Here is a 12,879-nt window from a genome sequence, read left to right as displayed (position 1 = left end):
CCTGAAGTGTCAGTCATGCTTACGAGCTTCTGCATTAGTTCATCTCCTGAATCTTCCTTTATTTCCCAATATTAAAAAGAATTAGAAAACGTACAGCAGACGATCACGTTCTCTTTTCACTGTCCAACAAAGCTGAAATGCAACAAAAATGAAATTATATTATAAACCAATGACTGGTTACACTTCAGCAGAACGTCTGAATTGTTGTTAAGACAAGGAGTTGCTGTTGTGGTTAGGATGGTGTCCTTCCAGATAAGTCGCTGAATGAACAATAAAACAAGGACGGCTTCTTCTTCACTTTCTCTTCTCCTCATCTTCTTGAGGTACTTCTCTCTTCAGCCACCTTTTCTTTTCAATTTTTCAGTTTGGTCAGCTGGTAAGTTGATTTTTATATACAGATGCAGTCTATCTCTGATTTCACCATTCAAGAAAGAAAGAAAATCAGTGATAATGATGTACATGTTGTAGAAAAATAATAGTTAATGGACTGATGTTGGAGTATGTCTCTGTTATGACTTGGGTTTTATTTGCAAGGATAACTGCGTTTCATCATTGAATTTTATTTAATGGTTGTTGTTATGAGACACTGAGTGTAAGCATGCAAATGTGGATCAGAGCTGGCAAAGGCAAAACAAGCCAGCTGCAAAAAATCATGTATTTAGAGTAATTTAAAATCCAAAGATAATGCAATGTGGGCCAGAAAAGCCACAGAAGCGTCACCGAATATTGCGTGAAACAGTATCAGCTTTAAAATCATCATCTAAAATGAACTCTGCAAAAACTTTCTTTATGAACAGTTTAAGCTCAGTTTCTGGAATTCTTTGAATTATGCTTGGCGGCGGTTGGCGGTAACCAAGGCTAAGGTTTCAGTGTCCAGCAGATAAGTATGTTTTGGAGACTTGAAATCAGCAGCCGTGGCCTCTATCTGCACAGTCACAAGGCTGCAAGAAGTGATAAAAAGTTGGCCTTGTGAGTGAGGCTGTCTGTTCTGACCTGAACTGCAAGTCAGGTTACAAAATACTCTCTGTAATAATATATACACATCTGAGATCACCCACGCATCCCTTCAGAAATGACTGCCTTCGACTGCTGTGTCTATCTGCCTCCGTGTTTATTTCATCTGTACCTTCTTTAACAGAAGCAGGATAGCTGGTGATTGAAATGGGTGAATGGGATCTACTGGGCCACTTGCTGGATAAAGTGCAGAGCCACTCCACCGTGATCGGCAAAGTGTGGCTCACGGTGCTCTTTATCTTCCGCATCATGGTCCTGCAAACTGGTGCTGAGAAGGTTTGGTGCTGTTTTTATAGGACATATCTGAGTGAAAACCAGGATTATAGCTTTATGGTGTTTTTTTTAAATAACATTTTTAATTTTCCTCTGATCTCATTCAGGTTTGGGGAGACGAACAGTCTGACTTTGTGTGCAACACTCAGCAACCCGGCTGTGAGAACGTTTGCTATGACCTGGCCTTCCCCATCTCTCACGTGCGCTTTTGGTTTCTTCAGATTATTGCAATAGCGACTCCAAAGCTGTTATATCTCGGTCACGTCCTTCATGTTATCCACGTTGAAAAGAAGGTGTGTCGCTGCAGTACGTGCAGTACAATTGTATCACTGCTTTTTGTCATGCATGCCACACCTATAAGGGAGTGGCAATTGCATGGAAGAGAAGATCCTTTTAGCACCCTTTATGGGAAGTTAATTTGCGCCATCGTTAGCATTAATGTTTATCACTTAAAGAGGAAGCTCAAGACTGCGTCATTATTTTTCACCCCAGACATAACAGCTTTTATTCTTTCCACCTTATGAGTATGTCTATTTATGTGTGCTTTAACATGGCAACAATATTTGGAATAAAGCCCTGGGACATCAACACATTTTGACTACAGGAGCTGCTCCATGCCATGAAGCTCCTGGCACACAGTTTTTGCAATATTAATGCCAGAGGTTTGAACAGCTCCAGGTTTGAAGCTCTGTAGTTATCGAGTAAGTGAGAGTGTTGGTGACTTATTGTTGAGTCTGTTTCTATTTCGCAAGAATACGGACAGGGAAGACGTTTCACCAACTGGCTTGTTGCAACAGTAGTATACTGTTACAGTTACACTTGAATTCAGTGATCTCTTTAGAATGACAAAGGTTTGTAAAGGCAGACTACATGGCTGGGTGGTTGAATTTATACACCTGTGGCAATTGGAGTGAAAATTCAAACATTAAGAGGTGTGGTCCAGTGCTTTTGTCCATATTTCCGGTTTCCATTAGAGTAAATAACTTGCTAATAAAGACCTGGACACTTTTGCAGGCTAACCAAGTCAAACATAAACCAAACTTACAATGTAACATTTGCTGGTAATGTGCAGCTAGTAGACTCAAGTCTCCAAAGCTTTTGTTTTGGCTGAAAGAAGGAACCTGCAAAGGGCTTATATTACAAGCACTGCTGGAAATGATCCAGTGTAAACACAACATTTGATTTCATGTTTTCTTCACCTTGGTGGCCAAACATTCATGGGACTGGGTGGCAGTGCTAGAGTCTATCCCAGCTACCTTAGGATGAGAGGTGGGGTGCACTCTGGATGGGGCAGCATGATGGCGCAGTGTTGCCTGAAAGCACAAAGGTGCCGAGTTCAGTTCCAGCATCAGGCCAGGCCTGTGCCGTGTGAGTTTGCATTTTCTCCCTGTTTTTGCATGAGTTCTGGCTCCTCCCACAGTCCAAAGACATGTACTTAGTGGGGTTAGGTTAATTGATGATTCCAAATTGCCTATAGATGTGAATAGCTTCTCTATATGTTAGCCTGGCGACCTGTCCCGGGTGGACACCTGGGGCAAGCTCCAGGCCCCCACCCCCGCAACCCTGAATTGGAAGCGGAAGACAATGGATTGATAGTCAAACCATTTCTTGATGGCTTAAGAAGGAGTTTTCTTAGCAGGACAAATCTCTAGTGCTAGTTTAAAGAAACAAAAAAGCTTCTCAGTGCTTCTCCAACGCACATTATTAGCTGTTCCACCATATGCTAACATTGCTCTGATATTTTATATTGTGCTCATACATTTAGCCAAAATGTTAATGAAAACACAGCTTGGAACAGTGTGGCAGTTTGGAGTAACTGTTCAGCCATATTTTGGCAGAACATTTTGGAACTGTGAGAGTTTGTTCACACTGCCAGAATTAAGGTTTATCTGTTTCCTGGAAAATGTCTAACTCTGTGTTCTTGCTTTTCTAATCCAAGATGAAGGAAAGGATGAAGAAGCAGGAAGAGCTGGATGACCAAACCAATCTGCTCCTTAGGAGGGCCTATAAAGTTCCCAAGTACACCAAAAACAGCGGCAAGATCAGCATCCGTGGCCGCCTCCTGCGCAGTTACGTCCTCCATCTCCTGGCCAAGATTGCCCTCGAGGTTCTGTTTATCGTGGGTCAGTACCTTCTCTATGGTTTCTCCCTACAGACACGCTATGTCTGCACCCGCTTCCCCTGCCCGCACAAGGTGGACTGTTTCCTGTCCAGGCCCACAGAGAAGTCGGTCATCATCTGGTTCATGCTGGTGGCGGCTTGTGTCTCCCTCGTCCTCAGCCTGGTGGAGCTGTTCTATCTGTGTGTGAAAGCGGTGAAGGAATGCATGGCGAGGAGACAGGACTACACTGTGACCCCAGTGACTCCTCCACCCTCAGAAAGGAAGGCTTTTAAAAACCGGGACGAGATGATTCAGAATTATGTCAACCTGGAGCTGGAGCTGCAAGGACGAAAGTTAGGGGTGAACGGCATCACGAGTGGAGTCAGTGAGGCTCCTAGAAATGGATCACCTGAGAACAACAACATGGGGGAGATCCACATCTGATGTATAAGCCCAGCAATAGGTTGTACATGCGGTTCCTGGCAGTATTTGTATGCTCTGGAGGCTTTGGAGACGTGTGTTTGTGTGTGCACTAAATAGAGCAGGTGGGAGGGAAATGGCCAGCTTCTGCAAACAAGACTCAGTCACATGCAAAGGGCTGCAGAAAATTACATTTTTTTCACAATAGACAACTGGAGTTTACTGTTAATGCATTACATGATTGTAGTGAACTGCTTTCCACTTTTAATACATTTAATAATGTTTAATGCTGATTCAATAAACCTTCAATAAAGACCCAGATGTGACTGAAATGTCACTGTCCTGTTCTTATGCTATGAACCACCCTGTATGTAAAAGTAATGGAACATACATAATAAATGTTCAAATAATTTTTATGTGCAATGTCCCATACAATAATTTCCTCAATTTAAAATGAACAAAACCTCCATTCATCAATTTTCTCAATCCCTTATCTATCTTAGCATCATGGGTAGCTGGCGTTCATTCACACTGTCATGAGATAAGAGGTGGTGTTGCACTCTGGAGAGGTTGCCAGTTCTTAGAAAGATACACAAACACAATATTAACATTTGTGTAATGCTTACAAAACTGATGAAATCTGGATCTGGATAATGACCTAAAATATATTAACCCTGTAAAGCCGGAAAATTCAATTTTTTTGAAAACTTAGTGTTTATTGAATCTAATGAAAAAATATATGCAATTTATTCTTTAAAATGTAACGGACAATTTCTTTTGTATTTGGTAGTTAGTTCAGTGTCTTTATATGCACATCTGAACTATCAGCTCTGCGATTAATAGGCAGTTTCCTTTACTGCCTGAGCCACAGCAGCCACATTTGTTAATAGCATCAGAAAAATGTACAATAAGAAACAGAAAAAAGATTAGAGCTAAACTATCTCTGCCTAAACTTAACAAAACTTAATTTACTACCACTTAGCTTTAGCTTAGCTTTTGACCTGCATAAGAAAAGTGACAGTAAACAGTTTTTCTAATCCCACAGATTATGAATAATTTCCTGGTTGCAGGGCGTGATGTTTTGATGATTCTGGCAGGAAACAGCTGGTTATGAATGTTACTGTGAGTCACAAAACTTACCAGTTCATCTACTTGAACCTTATCTACAATCTCATGACTAAAACATTTGTTGACTAAATCAACAAATGTTTTAGCAAGGTGCGCGGATTCCAATCTAGCCTCCCAACTGGGAATTACACAGTACTTCATCATCCATGTGCATAGTTCTCATTTGTGTGTGAAATACACAAATAAATGAAATTGATAAATACATATATTTTGAACACATGCACCTTATTTTCAACTTCCAGTGCTATTTTAAAGTGACATCTCTTGCTCGCCGACTGTGCAGCTGACAGAAGACCTTCTTCTCTTCTGACACATTCATGATTAATGGTTTCACATAGAGTGCAAATTTCAAACTAACCTCCCAATTCAGACAAATACAGTTACTCATCATGCTACTCCTCCTCTTCCTCATTTGTATATAACACACACAAAAAATGTAAATACATGAAAACACACACACACACATTCCTATTTTATTTATTTTCAAACTTTAATGGCGGTTCACTGACACAACTGAACTGAACACTTGTCAATTATTACACCCGCTGCCCTCTTGGTCTGGTGTTTCTTAAACTTTTCCTGCTCTTGTTAGCTCACAGATGTGTGTTGCGTAACTCAGCCACTGATCAGAGCCCAGAAATCCAAGGTCCAACTATAGTTGGTGATCTTTCTCAACGAGACTCAGTCCTCTCTGAGCAGATCAACAGGTAAGATGTAACGGTTTCTCTCCTCTGCTTTAGATAACCGATCATTTTATCAATTAGAGAAAATTGTTATTATATTGGAATTTTTCACACTAAAGATTCATTTCTTACTTTATCGTAAGTACATGGCTGGTTGTTAATTTACTTTTCAGTTATAATTACTATTTTTTGATTACATTAACAGCATCAGATTTCTTTGTTAATTTTATTTATGGTATAGTTTTAATCATATTATAGCTTAATTTTCTGTATGCATAAAAATTTGCATGTACTTATTTTAAAAGAAACATTTTTTAAAGTTTTTTTTTTTCACTTTTACTCATTTGTCTGATGACACTGTGTCTCTTGTTCTTCCGTTTTCTAATGATTAATGATTATGTGTGGAAAATATTGATCCAAAAGCTCAAGGGTCAGAATACTGTAATTTCTTCTTCCTTCTCAGGTTTTAGGAGATAAAATGATCTATCTAAAGAGCTGTAAGCTCTTTTCATTCACCAGGAGTTTATTGATTAAAGAATAAGTTGTAGTTAATGTTTCAGAAATAAGGTGTGGTGTTATGTCTTTACAACGTTTGCCTTCTTTTTTCAGAAATAGAGGCTAAACACTGTCATTAAAGATGGGAGACTGGGGGTTTCTGTCAACCTTGCTGGAAAAAGTCCAGTCACACTCCACTGTGATTGGCAAGATCTGGATGAGCGTCCTCTTCCTGTTCAGAATCATGGTTTTGGGTGCAGGTGCTGAAAGCGTCTGGGGTGATGAGCAGTCAGATTTCGTCTGCAACACTCAGCAACCTGGTTGTGAGAATGTGTGCTACGACCATACTTTCCCCATCTCGCACATTCGTTTCTGGGTGCTCCAAATCATCTTTGTCTCCACGCCAACACTCATCTATCTGGGCCACGCCATGCACATCATCCACAAGGAGAACAAGCTGAGGGAGCTGCTCTCCAGCCCTGGTGGCACCCAGTGCAAAAGGCCCAAATACACAGATGAAAGGGGGAAGGTGCAAATCAAGGGGAATCTACTGGGGAGCTATCTGACCCAGCTTGCGGTCAAGATAGTTATTGAGGCCGGCTTCATTGTGGGACAATACTATTTGTACGGCTTCGTCATGGTCCCCATGTTCCCCTGTTCTAGAAAGCCCTGCCCCTTCACTGTTGAGTGCTACATGTCTCGACCCACAGAGAAAACCGTCTTCATTATTTTCATGCTGGTGGTGGCCTGTGTTTCTCTGTTTCTGAACGTCATTGAGATGTTCTACCTGATTTGCAAAAGGGTCAGGTGTAGACGTCGCCCTCATAAGTTTACCTCTCCAGAATATCCTGCTAGCCTCTCAGGTCCAAGGTGGCCAACTGCAGAGGAAGCCCTCAAGCAGAACAGGATGAATGCAGATCTTGAAGCCAGCCACAGTGTTGCAGGGAGCTTGGATGGGGCAAAGGATGAGAAACGACTCCTGAGCGGTCATTAAAAACCATGTCTGTGACAATTAAAATGTATTATCTTGCTCGGTGTCTGCATTCAGATACATCCAAGGGACTGAAAGACAATAGAAAAGCTTTGTCATTCTGCATTAATATGTTAGTATGTGCTTAGAAAAGTCTTCACATAATACATTGTTGTATTTTTACTTATATATTCTTCTAGCATTTGCTTCCATTCCTTTGTATATGCCTGAAAATCTATTACTAAAAGGTGCAATACTAACATATTTATATTATACGAGCAAACTTTAGCTGCCAGTTCTATCCTGCAAATCATCAAATACAGCAACTTACTGTAAAGTAGATTATAGCAGGAAAACTGTCAAATAAACAGTAAACTACTAGTAATCCTGCCATCAGTATTCTGCTGACAACATGAAAAAAATTGTAACAGTTTAATGAGAAAAAATGTCTGTATGCCCAGTCATGTTCTCTAAGTTATGGTATTGTCTTGTTCATTTTCTATGAGTTGATTTACCTACTGAAAGATAAAAATGATGTTGTTTGTTATGTGTAAGCAGCTTTTTTTGTATACTTATTTGTTTGAAATAAATGACTTGAACTTGAAGAAACGTTGCTTCTATCAATCTCTTGTCTTTAGATGTTCACACTTTTCAGTTCATAAGCCCTTATTTTGAAAAACCATGATTTACACACATTTTGTGTGACTTCATATCTACAACTAATAATTACTTTCATTATTCATTAGTTTTTTAGGTTTTTCTAGTTTCAAGTTTTATTGTCATGTACAGATAAACAGTGTAGCCACATTTACCCATAATGAAGTTCTTTGGCTCGTGCTCCTCAGCTTTACATGAGCATATAGAAGTGTGCAGTTAAATTAAGAAGAAAATAACAGAAAATAGCGGTAATAATTATGATAAAGAGGAAAAAAGAGAAAAAAGTATTCAATATTTAGAGAATTTAAGACAAGTACTATATACAGTTTGTGCAAAACTAGTGCAATGCCCATTGACCTCTTGCAGACTTATACCCCCCTTAGATATCTTAGATCAAGTGATCTTTTGCTTTTAGCTGTACCAAGGTCGAGGCTGGTTCATAGAGGTGATCGAGCATTTGCAGTCGTAGCGCCTAAGCTGTGGAATAATTTACCCCTACACATCAGACAGGCTCCTACTGTCAATCTTTTTAAATCTTATCTTAAAACGCATTTTTATTTACTGGTTTTTAATACAGCATGAGAGTTGTTTGTTAATTCATATTTGGTGTTTGCTTTTAATACTCTAAGTTGTTTTATTATGTATGTTGTATTCTTGTACAGCACTTTGGTCAATGCTCCTGTTGTAATTAAATGTGCTATATAAATAATTAAACTATTAAACTATTTAAGTGGCATTAGTTGAAGTGACAGTGTGTAGAAACTGGCAAATAACAACAGTCAAAGCCTCCCAGAGCTGATAATAGTGATAATAGCTGATAGTTTTGTTTAACATATTTTGAAATGCAATAATTTTACATTTTGCTAAACTTATGTAAATAATTGTTTAATACAAGGTTGTTACAAATGAATCATGTGGCGACTGACTAATTTTTCCATCTATAATCTGGTATTTCTTCAGAATGGGGTGCGGCTGTTAGGTTGACTGGTAATCGATCGCGCTATACTTTCAAAGTTTATCTAAAGACAATGAGAATATCGTCATAAAAAAAAACATAAAGAAAAAAAAGAAAGAAAGTGGAACATTATAGATCAAATATATCAGCTCAGCATATTTCAGTTCAATATCTCAGTCTTTGTGAAGCTTATAATACTAAACTTACTCAGTTTGTTCGGACTTTCAGCATTTTTTTAATGACAAAACGAACATGAGTCCTCACAAAATGCAGCAGCGTTCATGTTCATTGTAATCTGTTTGCACCGTTTAGTCGTTGACTCTGTTACTGTTTGACTAAAAATGCATAACTGACAAATGTTGTTGAATTCAAAATGTTAAAGAAGCTTATCATACAGTGATAACTACTACTGTATCATCTTATGAAACCAATACAGAGGGGAAAAAATCAAGTACAAGCGGTTAAAAGTTTGGCAATCATTAACATTTTCCATGTTCAGCCCAATTTTGTCTACATGAGATTTCTCATTTCCAGATGTCATGACAACATGACAGCTCACACGCTTGCACAACTCCATCTAATCTAAAGTTCAAGGTATCATAGACAAGTCTGGTTTGGTACGCTCGCTGCCATTCAGCTCTACAACTGGTGACTGATTCGCTTGCCTGCAAGAAGAGCTGTTACACTCAAAGGTAAGCTACAGAATGACCTATTTAAAAATCCTCCTCATTTACAAGGCATTTATTTTTAATTATAAACTGTAAACAGGGTAAACTTTTAATTAATATATTGGAATAAGATTCAAATAATGTCATGTTCTCATTATTAAGGTATCTTAAGATGCATCTTGTCATGTGTTGACTGATGAGCACTGATTATTATTAGGGAGTGTATGTTAGTGAGACAAAATGACACACTATACATAATCTGTGACAGTAAACATCTGATTAACTACATTTTTCTGTATTTTCTCAGATTGGATAAATCAGTGATATGCAGTTATTATGCTGTTAATGCACTAAAGGGCTTTTCTTTCATATGATAAAAATATAGTGAAAGCCATATACAAACATCCGTTGCTTGTACATTCTTGTTTAAAATCCAATCAAATATATTTATTCCACAGCTCCTACTTTAACTTCTAAACAGTTATTGGGGATAGTAGTACATGTGATTGTCTTAGAAGCAGGGCAGACTTTCTGCTGCTTCTGGTGATGTTTAACAATTTCCACTGATTGATTATAACAAACTACAAGTTAATAATTTAAATAATAAGATACTTCAATCTATAAGTTTGAAAGACTCAAAATTTGAGGCCAGTTTAGTCATTTGACTCTAAAATTTAAGTTTAATTCAGGGTTTTGTCTCAGTTAGATATAATTTGAATATAGTGTACTGCATATGCAACAGCTAAATAAACAAACTATGATCTCCTCAGCAAAACATTTATTTTCTAAATGATCTGCCGAAGGCTAGATTTGATGAAACTTTGAATTTATTCACATCTTATCAGTCATTAAGGATCTTTATTTGTTTTCAGAAACCATGGGTGAGTGGGGATTTCTGTCTTCGCTGCTGAATAAGGTCCAGTCCCACTCCACGGTCATCGGGAAGGTCTGGCTCAGCGTGCTTTTCATCTTCAGGATCATGATCCTTGGAGCTGGAGCAGAGAAGGTCCGCTTCTACTTTTTCATCTTTTGAGGGAAAGAATTATACATAACTCACATGCCTTAGGTACTTTTGTGAGTTTTGGCCTTTCAAATTAAAAACAAACAAACAAACAAACAAAAAAAACGCCCTCTGGTGGGTATAACAAAAGTCCACATAAAAACAGTGTTGAAACTAAAATTCAAATAATGCTTTGATAGAGTAAATTTTCTTCACAAACAGTGGATTACAGTGGATATGAGAATTACACGTTTTTCTCAATATAAATTTGCTAGGTTGCACTGACAGTGAAAAAACACTGGTTTGGTACATTGAAGTTTTATTATTAAAGTTGATCTTACTATAGATATATAGCCTAATTCTATTTTATAGCCTGGTCATTGTACAGAGTAACACTTTACAAAATATGTAAAATATACAATATATTTTTGGTTTGTTGTCTTAAAAGTGTAAACGCAAGGCAGTGGTCTGCAATAATTTGATTATTTCAATAGTTAAGATGAGAATTTTTCAAATTAACTTCATAATTGTTAAATATATTATAGTCTTTATATGTACATATGCATACTGAACAAGTTAAATGCACTTAGAAAATTTGGTTAAGCTAAGAAAATTTCCAAATCAATTATTTTAACCTAAGTTGTACCAGGTCTGTGACTCTTTGCATCTACCAGTCTGCACTGTTCATACTCAGGCAAATCAAGTGTACCAGTTATTCAATTAAAAAAGCACAGATAACTCTGTAAAACGAGTTCATTTATAAAACTAGTATGAAAGTTAAGTTAAATCAGCTTGCTTACTATATGTTAGGACATTGATTTTGCACTTCAGTGTATAGGATTTGTGCTGCTGTGTGACTAAATGTAATACCTTAATTTATTTTTATTTTTTTTAATAATAATAATAAACACTGTCATCTGAACATTGCAGGTTTGGGGTGATGAACAGTCCAAGATGGTTTGTAACACCAAACAGCCTGGTTGCAAGAACGTGTGCTATGACCACGCCTTCCCAATCTCACATATACGATTCTGGGTCCTGCAGATCATCTTCGTCTCGACACCGACACTGATCTACCTCGGTCATGTCATGCATGTCATCCACAAAGAGAAAAAGCTGAGAGAATATATACAGACCCACTCTAGCAGTGAAATAACAAAAGCTCCAAAGTATACAAACGAGAAAGGAAAGGTGCAGATTAAAGGTAATCTGCTGGGAAACTACATGGTCTCCATAGTGTTCAGGATCCTCCTGGAGATAGCATTTATTGTGGGGCAGTATTATCTGTATGGGTTCGTCATGGACCCACTAATTGAATGCTCCCGAGCCCCATGTCCCTACACTGTTGAGTGCTACATGTCTCGACCCACTGAGAAGACCATCTTCATCATGTTCATGATGGTAGCATCCTGCCTGTCACTTGTGCTCAACGTGGTTGAGATCTTCTACCTGCTGTGTTGTCGCTCATCCAGACGAAAGGCCAAAACAGTGCCGATGACCGCCATTCCCCTTCACCCCCGTTTCACCAGTGACACCATGTTGAAAAATCAGAAACTTAGCCTCAATGATGTCAGTAACAGCACAGCCTGAGAAGTGCGGCTTTGATCCAATGTGCAGTATTTGAACAGTTAACTAGGGCAAATAACAAAGAGGCTAATAGGGATACATTGCAAGAAGCTTTGGCACACATTTGTAAAAGGGAAAACAAACGTCTTTCACAGCTATTTATTTTAAATGCTTGAAATTCATGCAATAAACTCACACATCTGAAACATCTAAAACAATCTGATGTTTGGTATATTGTCACTGGAGTAAACTGTTTTTGTCTCTTTTTAACTTACTTTTGGTTTTGTACATAATATTACAGGTGCATGTTTTGGTGTTAGTTGAAAAGTCTGATGTGTGGCCTTTGACTACATGGGCTAAATATCTAAAGACTAGATTTCTGAACCCACTGCTGATATGTTTTAACTGCTGCAGTTTGCATTTACTAAAAGCCATTTTGTAGCGCTAAGAAGGTATGACTGTTAGCACTACTTTGCTTTATAAATGTCTTTTTTCTTTGTTTCTCTGATGTACTGATGATTTTACAGACATGGATGTTTTGGAAATGTACATTTATGTCATTTAAAATGGTTTGCTTTGATGTTTATATATTAATATATGTGACTTCATGTGGCTTGTCTTTGTACCTCGTGTAATCTTAATAAATATTATTGAGAAAAAAATATTTTTTATGTTTTGAATTTTGTTTTAAAATTCTGTTTATGTTTAATTATCTTTGTATTGGAAACTCTTTCATTTGATTTATTATAAATGACTCACTGAGAAGAAGTAAAACATCAAGGACAAATTTCAGATCTGTGAGGAGAAATAAATACCAATACTCAGATGTAGACTATTAGAACAAATTAAAAGTAGTATGTGATTATGAAGTTCTGTAACTTTACAAAGATGATGCAAATGACTGTTGCAGCTCTGTGGTTCTTTTTTTTGTCCATGTGGATTAGATGAA

At 37.8% G+C, this 12,879-nt stretch overlaps 2 protein-coding genes across 2 annotated transcripts; both read left to right on the top strand.

The window, feature by feature from the left end:
* The first annotated feature begins 229 nt into the window (after positions 1-229).
* LOC309689709 (gap junction Cx32.7 protein-like) lies at positions 230-4,220 on the top strand. Its single transcript, XM_082506326.1, has 4 exons — positions 230-376; positions 1,139-1,290; positions 1,395-1,580; positions 3,227-4,220. Exons 2-4 carry the CDS (start codon positions 1,162-1,164, stop codon positions 3,830-3,832), a joined length of 921 nt encoding a protein of 306 aa, XP_082362452.1. The 5' UTR covers positions 230-376; positions 1,139-1,161; the 3' UTR covers positions 3,833-4,220.
* A 1,308-nt stretch (positions 4,221-5,528) lies between these two features.
* On the top strand, positions 5,529-12,776 carry LOC309689801 (gap junction Cx32.2 protein-like). The gene is made up of 4 exons (XM_082506463.1): positions 5,529-5,643; positions 6,229-7,106; positions 10,210-10,370; positions 11,295-12,776. Exons 2-4 carry the CDS (start codon positions 6,257-6,259, stop codon positions 11,952-11,954), a joined length of 1,671 nt encoding a protein of 556 aa, XP_082362589.1. The 5' UTR covers positions 5,529-5,643; positions 6,229-6,256; the 3' UTR covers positions 11,955-12,776.
* Positions 12,777-12,879: the final 103 nt, after the last annotated feature.

Source organism: Aulonocara stuartgranti, assembly GCF_965226115.1.
Source record: "Aulonocara stuartgranti genome assembly, chromosome: 15".
NCBI classification, from domain to species: domain Eukaryota; kingdom Metazoa; phylum Chordata; class Actinopteri; order Cichliformes; family Cichlidae; genus Aulonocara; species Aulonocara stuartgranti.
Note: the sequence above shows the minus strand (reverse complement) of the source record. Positions and strands in the feature narration are given on the sequence as shown.

Bases quoted from the DNA above. Each gene is read 5' to 3' on its own strand.
- LOC309689709 (XM_082506326.1), top strand. From the start codon at position 1,162: ATGGGTGAATGGGATCTACTGGGCCACTTGCTGGATAAAGTGCAGAGC. The intron at 1,291-1,394 runs GTTTGGTGCTGT...GATCTCATTCAG, and splicing joins TGCAAACTGGTGCTGAGAAG to GTTTGGGGAGACGAACAGTC. The intron at 1,581-3,226 runs GTGTGTCGCTGC...TTCTAATCCAAG, and splicing joins TTATCCACGTTGAAAAGAAG to ATGAAGGAAAGGATGAAGAA.
- LOC309689801 (XM_082506463.1), top strand. From the start codon at position 6,257: ATGGGAGACTGGGGGTTTCTGTCAACCTTGCTGGAAAAAGTCCAGTCA. The intron at 7,107-10,209 runs AAAAACCATGTC...ACATCTTATCAG, and splicing joins ACGACTCCTGAGCGGTCATT to TCATTAAGGATCTTTATTTG. The intron at 10,371-11,294 runs GTCCGCTTCTAC...TGAACATTGCAG, and splicing joins TTGGAGCTGGAGCAGAGAAG to GTTTGGGGTGATGAACAGTC.